General features: G+C 40.1%; 1 protein-coding gene across 1 annotated transcript in view; it reads right to left on the minus strand.

Moving 5' to 3' along the window:
* DGKK (diacylglycerol kinase kappa) overlaps nucleotides 1-21,571 on the minus strand; it is a 259,182-nt gene extending 237,611 nt beyond the window's left edge. Inside the window, exons 1-2 of the mRNA XM_059680086.1 lie at nucleotides 20,989-21,571; nucleotides 4,095-4,104 (exon numbers count right to left, since the gene is read on the minus strand). Coding sequence (XP_059536069.1) covers nucleotides 4,095-4,104; nucleotides 20,989-21,571 — 593 coding nt within the window. The remainder of the gene's footprint in view (nucleotides 1-4,094; nucleotides 4,105-20,988) is intronic.
* Between the last annotated feature and the right edge of the window lie 2,573 nt (nucleotides 21,572-24,144).

Here is a 24,144-nt window from a genome sequence, read left to right on the forward strand (position 1 = left end):
TCTAAGTGAAATAATGATGAAGTGAACTTTAAAATCTAATGGCATTTATCTAGTTCTCTATCTAAAGGGAAAAATCCTACATATATATTGAATTAGTACCTCTCCTATCTGTTTGAAAAATCTCTCTAGGAGAACATCCAAGTGAAAAGAGTCTCTTCTTTTCCTTTTTTATTAAATTTACTGGGGTGACATTGGTTAATATGATCATATAGGTTTCAATGTTACAAGATCTGTATATTGCACCATGTGCCCACCACCCAAAGTCAAATTTTTTGTCTCCGTATATGAGCACCCACTTCCTTCTGGCTACCACCACACTGCTGTTTGTGTTCATAAGTTTCAGTTTTATATCCCACTATTCAACTATTGGAGTATATGTACTTGGGTATGTTCCTGGTAGTGAATGTACTAGTGTGTACCCATGGCTGTGTCTGCACCCCTAGAAATTTTGTTTCAAATCTTTGTTACAGGTTTCTGTTTTAATCTGATGCTAAGGTTAAATGTGATATGTAATAAAATAGGTACTTTTGGATATCAGTTCTTAGCACATGATTTATAGGATTCTACGGAGTTCCTAAGGGAGCCATTGCATTTAAATGTAAGGAATTAGTAGCAGGATGAGCCCATAAGACACCTTTGGACACATCAGGAAAAGGCACTATTTGCTAAAGGTATTTTACTTTCATTTGTCAGAAAGTTTTTATAATTACCAATTTTGTTAGCTCTATAGGCACTTGACTGCCATCTGCAGGAATATTGTTAGAAATCTCTATCATCAATCTATCTATCATCTATCTATCTATCTATCTATCTATCTATCTATCTATCTATCTATTTATCTATCTACTATCTATCTACTATCTATCTATCTATCTATCTATCTATCTATCTATCTATCTATCATCTATCTATCTATCTCTGCTTGTGAAAGATGTCCCACCCTTAGACATGGAAGCCTCATAAAGTGTACAAACTACACAACTTTATGTGGTGATCCTACCTAATAGCTATTCTAGAAAAGATAGAAGTCGATCTCATTTAAGAGAAAACTTGGCCTGGCTGGTGTGGCTCAGTTGTTGAGCATCGACCCATGGACCAGGAGGTCACCTTTCAATTCCTGGTTAGGCACATGCCCCAGTTGTGGGCTCGATCCCCAGTGGGGGGCTTGCTGAAGGCAACCGTGCAGGAGGCAACTGGTCTATGATTCTCTCTCATCATTGATGTTTCTATCCCTCCCTCCCTCTCCCTTACTCTCTCTGAAATTAAAAAAAAATTTTTTTCCAAAAAAGAGAGAAGTTGTTCTTCTGATTGGAGTTTCCTGCTGTTTAAGTTTAGACTTCATATTCTCTTTCCTGATCAGACTATTTTCAAGTTCAGGACAAGGCTTTCCTGTAATTAGTAGAAAGCTATTTTGGATAAAACTTAGATTGCCTAAGGCCGTGGTCTGCAAACTGCGGCCCACAAGCCACATATGGCTCTTTGGCCCCTTGAGTGTGGCTCTTCCTAAGCCTTAGGCGTACCCTTAGGAGTACCCTAATTACGTTAATAACAATGTACCTACCTATATAGTTTAGGTTTAAAAAATTTGGCTCTCAAAAGAAATTTCAATCGTTGTGCTGTTGATATTTGGCTCTGTTGACTAATGAGTTTGCCGACCACTGGAAGGGATATCAAAGTCTAGTTGTTGCTTCTTAGTCCTCATAAGAAAGGGAGAGCCTCAGAATAGTCATACTGACATCTAGCTCCAAATACAAGTGCCAGCTACAGGATAAATTTCTCATCAAGGTAATGAGTTAGGAGCTTTTCAATTAAGGTAAAAAGGATACCATAAATAGATTAAATTATGATGAGCAGTTAAGATTAATGAAAATGGTACCGAGTTATGTGTTTAATCCTGCTCTGTATATACTTAAGTATAAAATTTAGGGTTGCTATGCTTGAGTGTTTTTTTTTTAAATATATTTTATTGATTTTTTTACAGAGAGGAAGGGAGAGAGATAGAGTTAGAAACATCGATCAGCAGCCTCCTGCACATCTCCTACTGGGGATGTGCCCACAGTCAAGGTACATGCCCTTGACCGGAATCGAACCCGGGACCTTTCAGTCCGCAGGCCAACACTCTATCCACTGAGCCAAACCGGTTTTGGCATGCTTGAGTGTTTTAATAAATTTTTATTTTGTTTTCTTAAATGAACTGATAACTCATTGTTTTCATTTTTATCAAAATTAACTATGCTTATGACCAAAGACCAGTAATTCAAGATCACATGATTAATACAAGGCTGCTCCTACATATAGTGCTCCATTGTGTGAGCTAGAAAACACTACACTCCTCTGGGAAGCTATGAGGCAGCCCTGCCTACCATCACCTACTGATAATGCATCTGAATTGCTAAGTCCATTTTGGGGATAAATATATTGAAACTTATCTACATACCTAAAGATAGAAAGTGTTGACACTGAGTATCATGGCACATATACAAATGGTACTGAAATGAGTTAGCATCTGCATATTTCTTTTGTTTGAGATTGCATATTTCTTATTTTTACAATACATGTTTTAAATCTAATTTCTCATTCAGCCTTTATAATCTACTAGAGGCCTGGTGCATGAATTCATGCACATTAAAATGAATTAATTAGAAGAAATATTGTAATATCGCCATTCGTCCTTTATAATAAAAGTGTCAACCAAATTCACAATCGATAATGGCAGATCTAAACATACGTGTGTGATTGGCACCAGTGAGAACTTTATATGTATTGCACATGCACGAGTTAAATTGGCCTTTCATATATATAGAATAAACTTGCTTAATTAGACCTGATTTCTGATTAAGCTAAACTTTTTCCAGCCCAGTGAAGCACCCCAACTGCTCTTTCAGGTAATTGTCAGCAACTCAGCAGTAAATATCAGCACAAAGCAGATTATTATTATAGATCACACAGGGAGAACAAAGGGTAAAATATTTAACTGTAGCAGTGTTTGACTATATTCTGTGCAGTGAGAAAACCTGAAGTCATTTTCAAGGTTCACCATTTCTTACTTGTTTTCAGTAGGGTCAAGTATCTAAGCTTTCTAAATCCCCATTTTCTGGCTAATGAAAAGAAAATAGGATTCCACCAAGTCTCCTATCTACCTACTCCAGGACTTCTGTGAGGATCTAATGAGATGAGGCATGGAAAAATGCTTCAGCGGGAAGGCCGGGGAGGGTTGGGGGGCAGGAGGTAGGGGTCAGAGATCAACTAAAGGACTTGTATGCATGCATATAAGCATAACCAATGGACATAAGACACTGGGTGATAGGGGAGGCTAGGGGACTGTCTAGGGCGGGGGGATAAAATGGATACATATGTAATACCCTTTGTAATACTTTAAGCAATAAAAAAAAAATAAATAAAAAAATAAAAAAAAAAAAGAAAAATGCTTCACAGACATTTGGGTAAAGTGTAAAATGTTTCCACCTGGCTATAAAGCAAGTAGTGTTCCTGGGCTGAAGAAATTCCAAGGAGGCTAGTTGCTAGGGAGAGGAAGCCAGGCGTTGCTACATGATGTCATTACCCGGCACCCACAGCCACCATTTCCCAGCTGGGCTGGGCTGTGGGCCGCATTTTGTGCCATGGGGTCTCAGTAGCATTGGCTGTAATTTGTTGGGCTGTCCCTCCAGGGTGGTGGTCGGGCCTGTGTCCCACTGGGGGAAGCTGAGTGTTAATTTGTGGGCACCAGGTCCACAGTGCTGTTTCTCTGTAAATGGCCAGTGCACATCACAGCAGCTCCTGTGTTGAGCACCTGCCTCCTGGTGGTCAGTGTGAGTCATAGCAACTGATCAGATGGTCAGACACTTGGCATATTAGCCTTTTATATATAAAGGTTCTATATATATAAAAGCCTAATGACTGGCCAACGGGCCGACTGTCTGGTAATTATGACACGCACTGACCACCAGGGGGCAGACGCTCAATGCAGGAGCAGAAACCACAGGGAATGGAAACATGGAAAAGACTGATGAATCTCAGAGGGCAGGAACGAAGAGGGAGGGTGGGAAGAGATTAAGCAAAAATCTTATATGCATACTAGAAGCCCGGTACACAACAGTGGGGTCCCTTGGCCTGGCCTACAGGGATCAGGCCAAAACTGGCTCTCTGATATCCCCTGAGGAGTCCTGGATTGTGAGAAGGCACAGTCCAGGCTGAGGGACTGTGGATTCATGCACAGGGCCTCTAGTATTTTTATAAAGTAGGTCAGCCACCATTTATTGTGACAGACAGTATGTTAGACTCTAAGGGCCTTGTCCTTATAGCCCTAACAAGTTATGCAAGCTAATAATTTCAGTATATATGATGAATAAGAAGCAGAGGTTTGTCAGCAAAGTGGAAACAGAGGGAACATAACTCAACATAATAAAGGCCATATATGACAAACCCACAGTCAGCATCATACTCAATGGAAAAAAACTACAAGTGTTCTTCTTAAGATCAGGAACAAGATAGGGATGTCCACTTTCACCATTCTTATTCAGCATAGTTCTGGAAGTCCTGCCACAGCAATCAAACAAGAGGAAGAAATAAAAGACATCTAAATTGAAAAGGAAGAAATAATACTATGTTTAGAGAACCCTAAAAATTCCACCAAAAATAACTAGAACTGATAAATGAATTCAGTAAAGTAGCAGAATACAAAATAAATATCTAGAAATCAGTTGCATTTTTATACACCAATAATCAACTATCAAAAAGGGAAACTGATAGATACAGAGGCAGAGAAGCATCAGACTGTCAAATTACAGCAGGAAGGCTGGGGAGGGTTGTGGGGGGGGGTAAGAGATCAATCGAAGGATTTATATGCATGCATATAAGCATAACCAATGGACACAAGACACTGTGGGGGGTGGTAAGGGCATGTTCCGGGGAGGAGGGGAGGCCGGGGGAAGGTCAATGGGGAAAAAAATGAGACATATGTACTACTATTTGTAATACTTAAACAAGAAAATAAAATTTAAAAATAAATAAATAAATAAATAAATAAATAAAATAAAATAAAAAAGGTAAAAGGCACCTTATGCTCCAGAAAATTAATGAATTACTCTGACAACTTTGTTTTCTATTAAAAATGAATCATCCTTGAATCAGAAAAGAAAAAGGGAAACCAAAAAACAACCCCATTCATAATTGCTTCAAAAATAATAAAATACCTAGGAATAAATTTAACCAAGGATGTAAAATACCTGTACTTTGACAATTATAAGACACAGAGGAAAGAAACTGAAGGAGATACAAATAAGTGGAAGCATATACCATGTTCATGGATAGAAAGAATTAGCATCATTAAAATATCCATACCACCCAAAGCAATCTACAGATTCAACACAATTCCTATCAAAATACCAATGGCATTTTTCACAGAACTAGAAAAAATATTCCAAAAATTTCTATGGAACCACAAAAGACTCTGAATAGTAACAGCGATATTGAGAAACAAAGTTGGAGAAATCATACTACAAGGCCATAGTAATCAAAAAAGCATGGTACTGGCATAAAAACAGATATTTAGATCAATGGAACAGAATAGAGAGCTCAGAAATAAACTCAGACCTTTACAATAAATTAATATTTGACAGAGAAGGCAAGAACATACAATGGACTAAAGATAATCTATTCAATAAATCGTGACGGGAAACTTGGACAAACATGTGCAAACAAATGAAACTTGAGCACTTTCTTCAATCACACACAAGAATAAACTCAAAATGGGTAAAGACTTAAATGTTAAACTCAAAACCATAAAAATCCTAGAAGAAAACATAGGCAGTAAAATCTCAGACATTTCTTGTAGCAATATTTTTTTTCTGATATATCTCCTCCGGCAAGGGAAACAAAGGAAAAAATAAACAAATGGAACTACATCAAACTAAAAAGTTTTTTCACAGCAAAGGAAAACATCAACAAAATGAAAAAAACAACCCACAGAAGAGAGAACATATTTGCTGATACATCTGATAAGGAGTTAATATCCAAAATTTATAAAGAATTTATAAAGCTCAACACCAAAAAAACAAAACAAAACCCCAAACCATCCAATTTTTAAAATGGGCAAAGGACTTGAATAGACACTTCTCCAAAGAGGACATACAGATGGCCAATAGACATATGAAAAGATGCTCAATGTCACTAATCATCAGAGAAATGCAAATTAAAACCACAATGAGATATCACCTCACACCTGTCAGAATGGCTATCATCAACAAATCAACAAACAAGTGTTGGAGAGGATGTGGAGAAAAGGGAACCCTCGTGCACTGCTGGTGGGAATGCAGACTGGTGTAGCCACTGTGGAAAGCAGTATGGAATTATCTCAAAAAACTAAAAATGGAACCGCCTTAAGACCTAGCAATTCCACTTCTGGGAATTTATCTGAAGAAACCAGAAACACTAATTTGAAAGAATATATGCACCCCCATGTTCATTGCAGTGTTATTTACAATAGCCAAGATCTGGAAGCAGCCCAAGTGTCCATCAGTAGATGAGTGGATAAACTCCTACCATTTGCAACAGCATGGATGGAGCTGGAAAGCATTATGCTAAGTGAAATAAGCCAATCAGAGAAAGATAAATATCACATGCTCTCACTCATTTGTGGATTATAATGAACAACATAAACTGATGAACAAAAACAGATCTAGAGACAGAGAAGCATTGATCAGATGCTCAAAACTCAGAGGGAAGATAGGGGAGGGTGGGGGTGAGGGCAAGAGATCAACCAAAGGACTTGTATGCATGTATATAAGCATAAGTGATGGATGTGGACAACAGGGGGTGAGGGCGAGGGCAGGGTTGGGGGGATGAGGGGATATTGGGGGGATAAGGACACATTTGTAATATCTTAATCAATAAAGGGGAAAAAACAGCTATGGTACATTTATATAATGGAATACTACTTGGCCATAAAAAGGGAAGAAAAATGTATCCTTTTGGATAGCATGGAATGACCTGGAGAAATATAATAAGTGAAATAAGTCAGAGAAAGACAAGTACCATATGATTTCACTCATATGTGGACTTTAATGAACAAACCAGACTAACAAGCAAAATAGAGACAGACTCATAGAGAGAAAGCAAACACCTCTGGGGGTGGAGGGGGGGGGGCGGTTGGAGTGATGGAGGGATTGAGCAAAAAAAATTTTAAAAGAGTATGAATTTATGGACATGAACAACAGTGTGGTGATTGTGGGGGGAGGAATGGGGGGAGGTGGAAGAGGGTATATGGGGGATAAATGGTGATAGAAAAAAATAAAATAGAGAAAAAAAGAAAAGATAATTTATATAAAAGTGCCTCTTAATCTCAAAAATATCAAACAATCAAGGTTGAAGAAGCAGAGGTTTGTATAGGGTACTATGGTAGCCCAGAGGAAGGGCACCTAGCCCAGAAGGGAAAACAGTTAAGACTCACTAAAGGAGACTGATGAGCTGAGTTGTGTCAGTGGCATATTATTGACTTCATTTAAGGGACACAAAGGCAAAGCCACGGAAAGATTTAGCAATTTACTCGATATTGCACAGCTATGTAAGTGGAATTATGATTAGAACCAGCACGAAGTAACTTTCAATTTAGAAAGAGTCCAAATTATTGAACCCCTGGGCTATAAGATACCATTTGGATTTATTTGAAAAATAAAATTTATTTGCAATAATATTTTGAGAAAGTTCCATATTTATATGCCTCTCAGAAACATACATGAGAATATTAGAAAAATGAAAGCACACCAAAATAACCAAAGCCTGTAGCCTTCTAGGACAGCTAATTAACACCTATGCCACAATCCTGGCAAACTTTAGTTCATTATATGGCTGCTGCAGCTTAATACAAGAAGATGTATTGCATAAAAATGAGGCTCAAACTTTCTCATATACCAACTTATAGAGGCCTGAGTCATTTCAAATCATTCCCCCAAGTTCTTCAATCACCAAAGGCAGCAAACAAAAGTGCTGCTAATTGAATGTGTAATTAGGGTTTATTATAACTAGTATAGATTAGATTAAAGTCTAATTCAGCACTGCTTTGAATTGTTTTTGTCCTGTTTTTATTTATGCCTAATTGTCCTGTTTTATATGCATTTAATTTTGTAGAATACTTTATATCCTTTGTGGATGCAGAGTACAAATTCTAAATAAGTAATAACAATAAATTTAATTTATGTAAAATTGGTTTTTTTATGTGCTGTATGTACACTTTATAGTACTCTGGGGAATCTTACAAAATCAATGTGTATGGTACATTTATGCCCATTTTATAGGACTTGGAACAATTTTGCTGTTTTAAATTATTACAAAGGCTTACAGTTATAGAAGGGATTTTACCAAATATTTTTAGATCTATCTACAATTTATTTGCTATGCTGTCCTTGGTCAGAAACACAATCCCCAATAATAAAAATGTTCCTACAAGCAAAGACAGTGCATGTTATGACAAACCATTTTATTAGATAGTTGTAACATTCCTAAGGTGGGGGGAGAGAGGAAATCTCAAGAATGGACACGTTTCCTGGAGAGTATGATCTACTTTCTGGAATATTTTAGGTCAAATTTTAAACTCCGACTTACTTTTCTTTACTATTTAATGTGTTTCTACATCACCAGCATCCTTGCTAAGAAGCCAGTAATAAAGCTAATTTGCAGGGAGTGCAAACTCACTTTCCTATTAGGTTAAACAATTGAGACGGTACATCAGAAACCCATTTTAGCATACAAGAGGACTAATGAAATACTTCTTGTATTTATGTTAAATATTAGGCTTTCATTTAAGATTTCATTGAGGAAAATGATGCAAAGATTCTACTGCTAAAAAGGTCTTAAAAATACTGGACTAGCTGATCCCCAAAGGTCCTTTTCATGACATTATATGGATGTACAATACTGAAGAGAAAAGGTTTCACTGGATTCCCATCATGGTTTTTTACTTTTGATGTAGAAAACTATGTGATACAAAATAGAGAAAGCAGACCAGACTCTTATAAAAGTGGAATGTGGGTCAAAGAAGTCCCAAAACAGTAGAAAAAGGACACTAGATAATATAATTATTTTTCCCATTTTTAGCTTTCGTAATTTAGTTTGGAATTCAGCATACAAAAAAATTAAAAGTTAGATAGTTTTTAATTATATGCCCCATCAATCAACCTTCCACTTTAGCCACCTTATTTTATTAATTAACAGCCCTCCAATGTGGCTGCACTTCCTCAGTCAGATGATGTACACACTTTTGTCAGTTGCCTTCAAGGTTTCCATAGAACTTTCCCCCACCTACTTTATTTTCCACAATATTTCAGTCTGTACTCCGTAATTCTATCAAAGTGGCTTTCCACCCTCACTCTATATACTAAGGCCTCACTGCTGTCTGTAGGCTCTGGCCTCACCTGCCCAATTCAAGCATAACCTTGCTTCAACCTGATATCTTTCACTGTCATTACTTAATTTAATTCCTCGTTTCTCTAGGTTTGAAGAGGACATATCCCTCCCATTTATCTCAAACGACTCCTTTGTTTCCTCCCCTCCCCCCCGCCCTGTAAATTTCTTATGTCAAAGTGAATTTGCTATCAGGCAGTCCCTCATAGCTGAATCTAATACATCCCTGTTGGATAGTGAATTTTGAATAGTGGGAAACCTTATTCTATTATTCTAAACTGGAAGATAATGAATTCCTGTGCCATGTTAAAAACCCCAACAATTTCCTCAAACATCACGAAAACACTCTAAAATACTCATGTAGCAATCCTCCAAACATGTATCATATTGTAAAATTTAAAAAACCAATTGCTTAATTATTGAACACTTGGTGGACTAATTAGTAGATATGTTTATGTGTACTTTACAGTGATGTCATACAATACTGGATACAAACACTCCACCCCTCAAATAAAAGCAAGCTTTGAAGCTGCCTATAAATGTCTAGCTTTGTTTTCCACCATTGGAAGAGAGGTCAAGGAACTCTTTAAAAAAAGTTTAGTGCTGGATGACGGAAAGGCAAAGTAAGGCTTTGCCAAGAATTTCTAGAAGGAAGATTCACTAATTGAAAGCAATGTATGTATTAGGAAAACCATGAATAGAGCCACTAAATATGTGCTTTGATTTTTATGTAAAACCAGTGAAGCCCCACCCCCAAAATGTCCTGGAGATCTTGTCAACAGGATGAGTAAATTAAAACAAAGGAGACCATGAAAATGCCAAAAGTATCACTTTAATTAGTCTTAACAGTCTCTTACCAAAATTATGAGTAAGAACAAACTTATCTTTTTACTCAAGCATGGCAGGAGGGAAACTGTCACAGTAAACATTAATTGAAGTTAGTGAGAAGGGCACTCGTTAATTTTCTGAAATCAACAGTCTTTTTCTGTAGCCTCATTTATTTTTCTCTTTGCTATTTATGCCTAGCTGTTTCATAAAGTGACATCACAATGTTCTGTTTATACTGCAAGGTACATGTACAGTGATGTAAACAAATCACGAAATAAGGTTAAAGGTTCATAATAAATGTAATGACACTTATTAAGGGAAATTGAACAATCAAGGTAGATCTAAAACAGGACTAAGAAACTACTGTTAGAGGTTAGAGTTGGGGTTCAGAGGATAGTGCTGGTTCAGAGGATAGTGCTGTGATGTTGGAGCCAGCTTCAAGCAGAGTAAGGACTCAACTTACTCTGCTTAATGAAAGGGGTTAATGAAAACTTTCCTGATTTTAAGTTGCTTTACTCACAATGAAGGAGATTAACAATTTCACTTTATATGAAAGCAGATACTTTCATTGTCTGCCTCAAGCTGCAAACTCGCAGAAGAGAACAGGTAGAAACAATACATTTCCTAATGTTCTTAGTTGAGCCCCTCAAGCAGTGCTTCCATCCCCCTCCTATTCCTGGAGACCTGAATCAGCCTTAGCCCCCATGATCATTGCCTCTTGTTTCAGAACTCTGTAAAGCTCTTGGTGGGAGCATCACACTTATCTCTCAGAATCCCAGTGTCAGGTGCCTCACCCTGTGCTATCAGGGAGAAAACGGGGTGGGAATCCTGTCCTCAGAAGCCAATTTCTGTTCTACAGGTTCTTTAAAACAAAAGGCTTAAAAAGCTAACACCTGCAATGCTTTGGAAGATGAAATCTCTAAGTGCTACCAACAAAGCTGAAGATTCTGATCTATGCAATACCACATTACACTTGCTTTTTAAATTACTGATTCAATTTTCTACCACATTTGGTTAATGAAAGCTGGATGAATTGAATATTCTGTCTCCTTATACAATTGTTGATAATGTCCTCACACATACGTATTTTTTCTAGGTAGTAGGTACCCAGCTGAGCATGATTCAGGGTAACTTTGTGTTAAAAAGATAAAGGCAATGGTACATTTTTGCATATGGTTAAAAGTGACCTAGTAGAACCTTAGCACATTATATTAATCAAAATGTCAAGCAAAGAAAGACAAGTACTATATGATATCATGTATATGTGAAACCAAAAAAAAAGTTAAACCTGTAAAAAATAGAGTAATATGGTGGTTACCAGGGGTAGAGGAGGGGATAAGAGTGATGTTGTTTAAAGGTTCAAACTTGTGCCCTAACCGGTTTGGCTCAGTGGATAGAGCGTCGGCCTGTGGACTGAAAGGTTCCGGGTTCGATTCTGGCCAAGAGCATGTACCTTGGTGTACCTTGGTTGTGGACACATCCCCGGTGGGGGGTGTGCAGGAGGCAGCTGATCGATGTTTCTCTCTCATCGATATTTCTGACTCTCTGTCCCTCTCCTTTCCTCTCTGTGAAAAATCAATAAAATATATTAAAACAAAAAAAATAAAGGTTCAAACTTGTAATGAGTAGTAAATAAGCCATAGAGATCTAATGCACAGTATAATGAATATAGATAATAATATTGTACTATAATTATGTTATAAGTATAACTATATCAGCGATAATATTATAATATATCAAGGTACCATGCTGTACACCTTAAACTTAGTGTCACGTGTTAAAAATTCATTCAATAAATAAAAAGAATCCAATAAAGTCTCAGAAACTTAGATTTTCCTCTTGTGAATTTAACAGTAGAAAGGTGGATTTTGTTCTAAGGTCACCTTCTTCAAACCCAAGTCACAAAAGCTAGCTGGACAAATGAAATCTGGATGTCCAAAAAAGTGCAGTTAGTAAATGTGGGCTCAAACTGCCATTAGTATACGGGATATTTGTTTGTGTACACACAACTATTGTGACTACATAAAATGTATACTCTCATTGCTTTCTACTGCAAAGCGATCCCTGAACAGTTGTTTCAAGTATGTTAATCATTCATATTATTAAGGCATCTGATTAGATAAACATAAAGCTAAAATTAACAAGTCTTTTCTAAAAACAATGTAGAACAATACACACATTCTGATAATTAAGTTAGGGAAGTGACTGGGGTAGGGGAAAGCCTGAGATACAATTGCACATTCCCTAACATGTTCCTACTGTAGACTATGAGCATACATAGAAATATTCAGAGAATTAAATAAAAAATACATCAAAATATTTACAGCAGTTATCTCTTGAGTGGTGGGGTGCTACAAAATTGTACTTACTTTTATTTTATTTTTATTTCTAATTTATTTTTATTTATTGATTAAGGTATTACATATGTGTCCTTATCCCCCCATTGCCATCCAACCCCCCCCCACTTATGCCCTCACCACCTGCGCCCCCCCCCCGTGTCTGTGTCCATTGGTTAGGTTTATATGCATGCATACAAGTCCTTTGGTTGATCCTCCCCTACCCCCACCCAAAATTTTACTTACTTTTAAAAAGTTTTAATTTTTCCACATTATCTGAAATCGGCATTTATTCCTTTATTTTATGGCATTAAATTTTTGTAAAAGAAGATGTATGCTGAGAGAATCTAGTAAAACATCTGGTAAAACAAATAATCAGTCCATGGATATCTGTTTTGGTATCTCATTTTCCAGAGTTGCTTAAAGGAACACTCGTCTGTGTGATTTTGCCCAATGTGGAATCTTTAATGCTAAACACATAGGACATACAGTGGGCACTCAATTTAATTTTTAAATAACTAAATGAAGTTTTAAAATGGAAAAACATTTCATTGTATTCACTGCTTATGAATATGACTTTCAAATTTTATGTACTTGCAAAAATTGAGCCCTTTATCACTCTACAGAACAGTGAGCACATGATTAGACAACCACTGTAAAACCTCATTATTAAACTGGCTAAGGGTCCTTCTCTGCTAGGTAGGGGTGTGCATCTGATTTGGAAGTTAATAGTAAGAGTGTCATTACTTTAGAGTTTATCCTCAACTCTTGAGCTTCTATAGTATTAGAGGAGAACAACAATGCAGGTAATCCCAAAATCATTTCTGTTTGGTTTGGAAAAGGGGTATGATTTTCCCCTAAAAGGTTAGCCATCATAGTTTTGCTTTCCATGGACAGGGTTTGACTTTCCTGAGTGCACAGACTGACTGATGAGAAGGTAACCAGAAATGGTGTGGGGGACAAAAGAACTCCAGGCTGGGATTAAAGTTTTACTGCCCTTCAGCCTCAGGTACTGAATTTAAGGTTCACTGGCACCATTCTAGAATACTATTACCTTTTCTCTGTATAATACTTCCTAGTCTTTCAAGTGGGGTGGGTGGAGGGCACTTTTTCTTAAAAGACAAAGATTTTCTCTCTCTTTAAAAATCTTCTTAGGGGAATAAAGTTCAATGGTGTTGGTGAGATTATGGCCAACTTGCCTTCCATTAGGATTTCTGTTTTTTTTCTCTTAAAATTATTTTTTTCCCTTTTGGGTGCAGAGAAGAATAAGGTCTATTGATTTTAGTGAAGTTTAGTGAAGTTGATGGTATCTCGTTATGATGGGAGAACTTTTTCTGTAAAAAAATTGCTGGGTGAAAAGATTGCTTGCTTTTGGTGAGATTGAGGAAACACCTTATTAGGTTTGGATAATTTCCATTTTTAAAAACTAAGTTTTGTGGAGAAGCTATTAAGGGCCATTGGATTTAATAAAGTTAGGGAACCCTCCTTAGGAGGATTTTTTTTTCTTTTTAAAAAATTAATAATTTGTTTGGAATAAATAAGATTGGGAGGATCTTCCCTTGTTGAAGCTTTAGAAGGGGATGTTGTGATTTGTTTTTCTTCTTTGGTGGGCAGGGGTGGAGTGGGTTGATCATCAGGAATAATATACATTATCTTCCGTAAGACATTGCTGCATCTTCCTTGAGAATTTCTCCCTTTTAGTCTTTTACAAATTATCCCCTATTTTACTTTTTTCTTTCTCCCTTTCCTTCCCTCTCTCCTTCTCTTCCTCTTTCTTTTTTTAAATACTTTTTTTATTATTGATTTTTTTTTAGAAAGAGAGGAAGGAAAAGGGAGAGAGGGATAGAAACATCAATGATGAGAGATAATCATTGATCAGCTGCCTCCTGTACACCTCCTACTGGGAATCGAGCCCACAACCTGAGCATGTGCCCTGACCAGGAATCCAACTGGGGATCTCTTGGTTCATAGGTGGACACTCAACCACTGAGCTACACCAGCTGGACTCCCTGTTTCTTTGTGTTTGGAGAAAAATGTTCAGGGACGGTGGTGGAATCTTATTCTCGAAACAGGAGGTTTCTCTTTTAAAACATTTTTTTCCTTTGCTCACTCCCAAATACAAATGTGTTCACTTGTTTTGAGAGAAAAGGGGCTAGGGACATCTTTCCTTAAGAAGACTTTCTTGGTTTTGTTTCCTTACCTTTTCTATTTATCTTTCCAATTTTAAAATTTCCTGTATTAAGAATAAAGCTTTTGGGTTTGGATGAATTTGGGTTAGCTGCCATTAGAAGGATTTCCTTTTATTAATTATTATTTTTAAAAATTGCATTTGTTTTTGTTGCATTTTGACAAAAAAAAGTCCTTTGGACTTCGTGAGGCTGGAGCATTTCTCCTCTTTAAGAGGATTTTGTTTTTATTTCATTGGTAATATCCCCTCCACTTACATACATGCCTTTTTATTATTAATTCCCTTTCACATCTTAAGAAAAGTATATTTTAATAATAAGGTTAATGTGCTTTGGTGAGGATGGGGCATCTTCCCTTGAGGGGTGATTTATTTCATTCCCCCCCCCCCTTCTGTCAATTAAAAATTCAGGAGATTTAAGATCAGGCAGCCCATCCTTTCATATTTCTTTTTTGTTGTTGTTGTTAAATTAAAACATTTGTGTGTATCTAGGGTGGAGTGTTTAGTAAATTTCATTAACTGATAATTTTGAAAGAATCTTCCTGGTGGAGGGGGGCATAGGGGAGTGGGAAATGGGGGACATCTGTAATATTGTCAACAATAAAAAATATTTCCTGTTTTGTTTGTTCTTCTCAAAAGAAAAAAAATAAGAGGTGTGTGAGTGAGTGAAGGTTATTTCCTTTGTTGAGACTGGAGGCCCTAATCTTAAGAGGATTTCTCTTCCTTTTAGTTCCTTTAAAAAATTTTTCCTCTTATTTATTCATTTGTTCATTTATTTGTGGGAAGGTCGTAGGTTTATTATCTTGAAGGTGGAGAAATTATTTCTTTTACCTATTTTTAAAATTGAGATGTAACTCACACACCATAAAATTCACTATTTAAAGGTGTACACATCATTGGTTTTTAGTATATTCACAAGGTTGTGCAACCATCACAACTATCTAATCTCAGGACATTTTAATCACCCCCAAATGAACCCTTGTATCCTTTAGCTATCACCCACACTTCCTCCCTCCTTCCCCCTCCACAACCCCCTGCCCCAGCCCCTGGCAACCACTAATCTACTTTCTGTCTCTAAGGATTTGCCTATCCTGGAAATTTCATATAATTGAAAGAAATAACATTAGGGAGCTTTGGTGAGATTGGTTTCCCCCCTCCCCCCGGAAGATTTATATTTGCCTCCATAATTTTTGTGAAGGATTGGACATGGGCTGTGAGGCACAAATAAAGTTTGTAAGTTTCATTATGTTTTTAAAGGTTAGAAATACTATTTACCTTGAGATGATTTCTCTTCCTTTTAATTTTTAATTTTTCCCTGAAGGATATAAATTTCATGGGCTTTGATGAGGACCCGTTACCTTTAGAAATTCTTTCTTTCTTTTTTCTTAAAATAATTCAGGAGAGGAATAAGTTCTATTATCTGGGGTCACTGTTCCCTTCTCTCATTTTTTTTAATTCATAAATTTGTTTTTCTATTTTGAGGATAAGGTTTATTTGTTTTGCTGAGGGTGGGGGCATCTCTCTTTAGGAATGGATGCTTTCTTTTTTTAATACTTAATTTATTTTTTCCACTGAGGAAATTACAGTCAGCAGGCTTTGGGAAGGTTAGACACCCTATCCCTAACAGAATTTCTATTTATTTTCTTTCCAAAAGAAAGGTCTTTGGGGGAAGTAATATGTTCAGGGTCTTGTGCAGCATCCCCTTCCTTCTCAGACTCCTGTTCTATGATGGTCCTCTCTGGGAGCATCAGACAGGGATCAGCAGTCACTGCCTTGGAAAAAAGCAATACTAATAGAATGTCAGCTTAAAGATTGTCTTTAGACAAATGAAGATTTTTATGTATCACAGAAAGCCATATATTAAATATTTTTTAAAATTAAATATTTTAAATATTTTTAGGACAAATTGTTATATCTTATTTAGGTGTCAAATTTTATTTTTGCCCTCTTCCTCCCTGCTGCTTTCTTCAGGGGAATACAAGAGTTAATAATGCAGAATAAAGCAAACTGTAAATTGCCATACTAGCAGAAGGAATTATATAATCCTTATTATAATGCCCCTGAATGGTTTCCTGGGCTCTATGGATTTTCCCTTTTCCTTGGAAGCAGTTAGGGCAACGGCTCAGCTTTTCTTTTTGGGCTACAGATCTGCAGAAGCCCTAGTCATAAGCACTAAGAATTGTTCTCCCAGTAAAGAAAGACCACTGACCAAATATCTTATTATCTTTTCTAGAACATCCTGCTGCAAATGTTCAGGAGCTCCAGAATATACCAAGTAAGTCAGATGATATGATCAAAACCTAGTGAGGAAGGGGGAAAGAAACTAAGAGGAATGAAGGCAATTTCATCTTGATCTTCAACAGGTTGAACATTCACATCTACAATCCCTGCAGGTATTCTAGTCATTTAGGATAAAAATTTATTACCCCTGAAACAAACATCATCTTTGGTCTGCTGCTGCCGGGACTGCAGAGGATAAGGACAATTTCCAAAACATTTTCTGAAATTGTTAGTACTTTTTTTCTTAATTATGTTTCTAACATCCATTCTGAAAATGGAAAGATTGACTGCATTCCCCTGAGGTGTATAAATTCCAGGATATTTAAGAAAGCATTTACTTCTTACTCTGAAATCATTGAGAATGCATTTTTATTCATTTACAGAAGCCATCTCTGCATCATTGCTGGAAACGGATTTGATAGGTTTCAAGCTTCAGCAAGTGTTTATTAAGCAAAAATAGGGAGGGTTGAATTGTACTAGGTGGTGGGAGGGAGACACAATATCTACCTTTGGGAAGCCCAGAAATAGGCAAGATAATGTATTCAGGTAAAAATTACCAGATATCATATAAACAAATGCTTGCTACTTTGAAAGAAAATGTGTGCAAAAAATACCAGGAACTAGTTCTGTTATGGTTTGGGGTATAATGGTAATTGCTGTGTAGTCATTAGGAGTGGTACACAGATGCCCTCTCTACCCCAGAAATACATGCCACAAAAAATGTATTCTCAGATTTTCATCAATCACCTGCATGATGTGATTATAATTTCCTAGCTGATCAAAATCCAATGAATTAAAATATAAACTGTCTTCAACCATAGTTGAATGGAGAAAAACAAACATAGTCCCTATCTTGTAAGTTCCACTCCCCCCTAGAGAGTTATACCATTGTTAAAGAACCAATTCACACATCCTTACTTACACTTACTGCCACCAGGTGGGAGACAACGGTTCATTTCCTGGAAATCAAAATATTTTAGAAAGGAAGGAAATAGACAGGTTTAGTTCCCCGACTCTTATCCTGGTAGCTATTCTGAAAGAAAGAAAACAAGAACCCCCTTTTATCAGTTTCTACCCTGACTCTTGGCATAGATTTGCAATTAGTATGTTCTCAAAACCCAAAAGCAGACTACACTCCAGAAGATGCCGTGTATTTGTTTTTTACTGCAATACCAGTCAGCAAAATTATCTGGGATATCCTTCATTCACATTCAAACACTTGGTTTTGTTCATTTCATTCTTTGACTTATCAGGACAGTTGGATGCTACTGATACTGACTATGCTTGCCATGTAGGATTTTATTGTAAGATGAAAGCTGTATTTTGTTTTGATCTCTGACTGTGTGTGTATGTGTGTGTATTTGTGTGTGTGTGTGTACACATGCACACACACACAAACACACACACACACACGTGTGTGGCTTGTGTGTTTATTTTCCCCCAAGTTTGCCTTGAAGAGGCAGTGTCTGAGAACAATGCCACCCCAGGTAAGATGGCAACCTGTTTACCTTGGATGTTAAGATGCAAGTCAGCTGCTTTCAGGGTGTTATTTGCCTGAGGAGGATACAGCAGACAATGGTCCTATCACTGAAGAGATGTTCCCAACTATAGCAAGCAATTGCATAGCAACACCTAGAGTGCTGGAGAAGGGTTCAGGCAGACGCAATCTGTATCTTTCAAAATCCTTTAGAGCTACTGATGAGTTCATCTACATAACCCCCTTAGTGGATAGTCGAGATTATTTTTTAATATATTTTTATTGATTTCAGAGAAGAAGGGAGAGATAGAAACATCAATGATGAGAGGGCATCATTGATTGGCTGCTTCTTGCACGCCCCCTGCTGGGGACTGAGACCACAATCCGGGCATGTGCCCTCCACTGGAATCAAACCCTGGGGCCCTTGAGTTCGAAGGCTGATGCTCTATACACTGAGCCAAACCAGCTAGGGCAAGATTCTTAACCTTATTTTGCAAGATAAGTGCCTGAATGAATGACCAGCTCTACCAAGGGCAAAGTCAAACTCTTGGAGCTCAGGGTCCTCTGCCAGGGCACCAAGTGCCCCTGAGCCAGTCACCTTAATGAGTACTATGTAGAGGAAGCTAACCTGATTACCTTTACCTTGATTCTCCTTATCTGTCTGGCAACAGACATTTTCTAGTCAAGATGGTGAGAGATGCTTTCCCACTGCCACAGGGGACAGAGTTCTGGCCTCCAGTCTGTCTTCTGGAGGCCAATGAGACCACACATTCGCTGGTCAGCCTGGTAATTAAGACCCCAGGTGTCAGTTTCTCAGCCACATTCCCAAAAATGTCACTTAAGAAGGCCACAGGCCAGGTGGACACTACTGGTTTCAAAAAGACAAGAGAAAGCACCAGGTTAGAGTGCCCTCCCAGGTCTAGCTGCCCCGCCCTTTCCCTTCTGGAGATCACTGCAGGGAAGGGCCACTGCAAGAAGGGGAGAGACCCACCTCCTAGTGAGAGCAGGGTTGTTAGATTTTTAAAATTGTCTTGGTCTCCTGCAATCCTGTTTTATTTATTTTTAAACATCTGTATTTTTCCCCATTGAAACTTTTCCCTTTAGGTTTTCTCTTTTTTAAGTCATTTAATATTGCAATTATTTTGCAAAGTCAATCTTCCCCGATCACAACTCAGAAAGCAACCAAGGCTGCTTTCATTTCTATTTTGTGCAATGCCAACCTGTGCCCCCTCCCCCTGCATTCTACAAGTGTGCTGTCCACAGCAGAAGAATTCCAGAGCCTTGTCCCTCCGCCCTGCTACGCAGCAGGAAGAATGGGCATTGTTGGTGTGGTATGTTATTTGTTTGTTTCTGTGTTTTGTTTTTCCTGCAGGGGAAGCTAAATGAAGGTGTATGTATGCATGACCATGATTTTCACAGTCTGGTGGAACGAAGTTTAGGGGAAGAGTAGGGGAAGCACAGAGAAAGCAAGAAAGACAGACAGACTCCGGCTGAAGAGCACTCATTTTTGGGGTCCAAGGCAAACATTGATAACTTTCATCCCCCCCCCCCGCCCCCGTCTCCCCCTGGGCCGGTGACGAGGATTCTCCACTTTAATTTTCCAGGCTAAGTGAAACGTTTATGAAGGCATCTCTAAAGAGTGGAAGAGATGAGGATTTCCACTTACACGCTCTCAAATAGCAACTTTTATTTTCACGCCGCTAAACTGGGGCTCCTGTACCATTTGAAGTGGTCTTGGTGCGGGATGCCAGTCATCTCGCTTGTGAAGGGACCCATCTCTATATCAGTGTGTTTGCACCTACCTGCTGGGAAATCCTTCAGACAGATGAACAGCGGCTTCGACATACGCATGCTCTCCCCCTCCTCCCAGGCGAACCCTTCCCTTCCCCTGCAGTGTGCGTGGGCACCGCCCATCCCCTCATCCCTACCCAGAACACCAGCGCCCAGCAGCTGACACAGGCACAGGGCACCTCCCTGGAGAGCCACCAGTTATGCCACAGCTGAGGACCCCCTCCCCAGTGATAGGGAGGGTGCCAAGCAGACGGCTGTGGCTCCGCAGCTTGGGCCTCTGCGGCAGTGACCACCACTAAGAGGTGTGTCCCGCTGTCCCCACTCAATCCCATCCCTGTGTATCCCGGGCCAGCTCCAAACACCTCTTTAGGTCTCTTGCGCTCCCTGGGAGCATCTTCCTTCTCTTTTTCAAGATATAGGTGCTCGCCACACTGTCACTTCTCCCCTTGGTAAAAAAAACTGTCCTGATTACCACCCCATGCTGTCACCCGTTTCTAGCCCCTAACAGCTCACTTTCGCTGCCACATGTTGCTTCCCGCCTCCCAACCCCTTCCCACTCCGCCATCCCCGCATCTTTCTGAGCATCTTTTCTGGTCCTTGGCAGCCAAATGGGATGCTAAGGGTACCCAGAGTCCTGAGACCCCGAAAGCCATTGGCCTCGCCTGCCTCAGGGGGTCTTTTTCTTACCTTTATACTAGACAAGGGCACTGGCGTTCGGGGCGATGCCGAGGTCTTTAGACCTGTCTTTGGAGTGATCACCGGACACTGCAGTAGATGAGGTGCTGGACTCGGCTCCGGACAGGACTCTGGAGCCGGCTCAGGGCAGGACTCTGTGGCTGGTTCTGGGACTGGTTCTGAGGCCGGCTCTGGAGCCGGTTCTGTGGCTGGTACTGGGATCGGCTCTGGGGCCGGTTCTGTGGCTGGTTCTGGGGCCGGCTTTGGGGCCGGTTCTGGGGCTGGTTCTGAGATTGGCTGTGTGTCTAGTTCTGTAGCTGGTTCTGGAGTCGGCTCGGGCGCCAGTTCTGTATCTGGTTCTGGCACCGGTTCTGGGTCTGGTTCTGTGGCTGGTTCTGGGGTCGTCTCCGGACACGGTTCTGGAGCAAGCTCTGGACAGAACTGTGGTGCCGGCTCTGGCGAAGGCTCTTGGAGCGGTGGAAGAGCCGGCCGCAGCAGCGGTTGCGGCGGCGGCCACGGTGGCGGCGGTTCTGAAGATTCCGAGGGCTGCTCTCCATCCTGAGTCGGGGCAGTGCCCCGGGCCGCGGCTGCCCCGCGGTCCATGGCCTCACACTGCCTCAGGTCTGGTCAGCCTGTGCCCCTGAGCTTGGAGGGCTAAAGTACCCTTGGGCGCCCCGCCCCCTCTAGTTCGACAACCCCTTGCAGGGTGCCAAACTTTACCCCGCCCCACTCCATGGCTGGCTCTGCTCTGAGCTCTGAGTTCTAACCCGGGGCTCTCAGCGTCTCCCAGAGCTGGAACACGCCCCTCGGTGTGCGCACACCTCTTCGTAAGCAGCCACGGGCCAGATGGGCGGGAATCAGAGGGGCTTGCGAAAGCCGACTGGACAGAGCGCTTGATGACCTCCTAGCGACGAAGGGGAGGGGAGGGGGAGACAATAGGGGAGGGGGAATAGAGAGCGGGAGTTGGAGCCCAGCCGCGCTTAACCCTTTAGTGACTTGAATGGAAAAAAAAGCCAGAAGCGAACTTGAGGGTCTTTGCCATCCCCTTATCCACTCTGCTGTGAGCTGCTGCTCAGAACAGCTTCCTTCCTGTGTCTGCTCTCTCACCTCAGCAGCAGGTGAACCTAGCCTCGGACCAACCTCTTACCCCCATCTCCAAACCTCTGTGGGCAAGTAATTCTTTTTGCTAATCCTGGAAAAAAAAATTAACCAGCACAGGTGTGTGTGTGTGTGTGTGTGTGTGTGTGTGTGTGTGTAATCCTTTCATCCTTTCCATCGAAGTAAAATTTGCCTCCCCGCCTTCATTTTTTGCATTTCTGAGCTTTGCCAGATCAGAGCGGTTTGCCTTTGGTTACGGGGTTTGAAGTGCTTTGGGAAAGGTATGTGACAAGGGAGGGCTGGAGCACTGGTTTTCCACAGCCTTCAGATAGAGCTCTGAGAGCTAGGCAAGAGTGCCCAGGAAGTGGCTGCAGGACTGCGCGCTCTGGCTGCCCAGGTCTCCGCAGTGATCCGGGTGTCTGTATGGCGCGCCTTTACCGTGGGATCCTGCCTTTTGCTTTTAGCTGGACTTCCCAGGCATCAGCAGGACTTTTTACTGAACTTGTTCCTGTGTATGTGTGTGTTTGCTTGTGTGTGTATCTTGGACTGGGGGAAATTCACTGCAACACCACACGTTTTTCACCTCCTGATTCCTAGGAAACACTCTGACATTAGGGACTGGAAGATTATCTGGCGAAGAGAACAGCGGTCCCTGCCGCAGCACCCTTCCCACTACATCGGGAGACTTTAGAAGCTCTCTCAATTTTTACGGACACATACATACAAAGCATCACCTCAGTCAGATCTAGACTTTTAGGCACCAATATACTGCAAAATTGCGATTAAAAATTGAGAAGACCACCCATTAAACCATTGCTGTGTGGGAGTTGGGGGGAGGAGTACCTATAAACCTAATTTGAAAGATGACAAGTGAATTTATCTCTGACACATAATGCTGCAGTTGTGGATAGCAACCCTCCTTCTGCAGCCCCTCCTCTCACCCTTTCCTCCCAGACTATATCCTCCACTCATTCCTGTTCTTTTTCCTACTGACACTGACCCACCCAGGATTTTCTAAAGCCTGCAGCATTTTTCTGTTCCCTACACCACATCCCAGCAGTAAAAATAATACCAGAGAAGACAGTCTCATCTTGCCTCCTCCCAAGACCAGAATCTCTGATGAGATCTGTATTTCCCAGATCCTCACTGCAGCATCACAGCTTAAGCCCACCCTTTTGGAGAAGGGTTACATTGCTTGGCAGCTACTAAGCTAATGTGGGGACCATCCCTAACCTTTGGAGTAGGTGACACCCTGGGGAGGTGGACCCTATCAAGTTCCCTCACTGATGACAGGCCTCCCTTCAGTAAATCCACACAAAGAGCTCATCGTTTTTACCCTCCTTGGGCTTTTTCTCTTCTCTCCTATCCCACACTCAAGCAGCCAAGCTGCTTTTAACCCTAAGAATTCAGGACTGAAACATACAGATGCCAGATCTGACCAGCCAGTAAAGCTTTACTGGGAACTCACTTCTCACACTTTCAGACTTTGGTGAAACCTCTGTCTTTAGAAGGGACCAATATCTCACATTTAAATCTTGTTTTCACTAAAACCTGGCAGCATATAGTCAGAAGGGCTGAATGCGGAGGAGTCACTGAGTAGATGGCCTCTTGGGTTAGAATGATGGGGTGGGGTTTTGGCATAGATAGGGTGTCTTCAAGCAGGACACCAGTAGGGGACAACTTGGAGCTATTGCTTCATATATGTTCATTGGTACTCTTGTCTATAAATCTATGCTTAATCACAGAGTCCAAAATTTATGATGTAAACTCTTGCTGTAAGGTCAGTTTGAGGCTGAATACTAAAATGGTTGTTTGCACATAGCCTTTGTTCCATTAGGGTTGGTTGCTAGAGATATACTGCCTGGATTGTATTATGATTAATTTAATTAAAATTATCTGCACATCACAAGCTACCTTATTGCCTTATGTTATAACAAGGTTTTGCTTTGCTTTTTAGTCTCTCCTCAACCCAGCATTGAATACAATGCTTTATGGAAATATGGGTGGTGGGAATAGTTAGAATGGGTTAATTGATGCCTGACTTCCAGGCATCTTTGCTGTATCTTATTTACACCTTT

The sequence above is a fragment of the Myotis daubentonii genome, chromosome X, assembly GCF_963259705.1.
Source record: "Myotis daubentonii chromosome X, mMyoDau2.1, whole genome shotgun sequence".
NCBI classification, from domain to species: Eukaryota; Metazoa; Chordata; class Mammalia; order Chiroptera; family Vespertilionidae; genus Myotis; species Myotis daubentonii.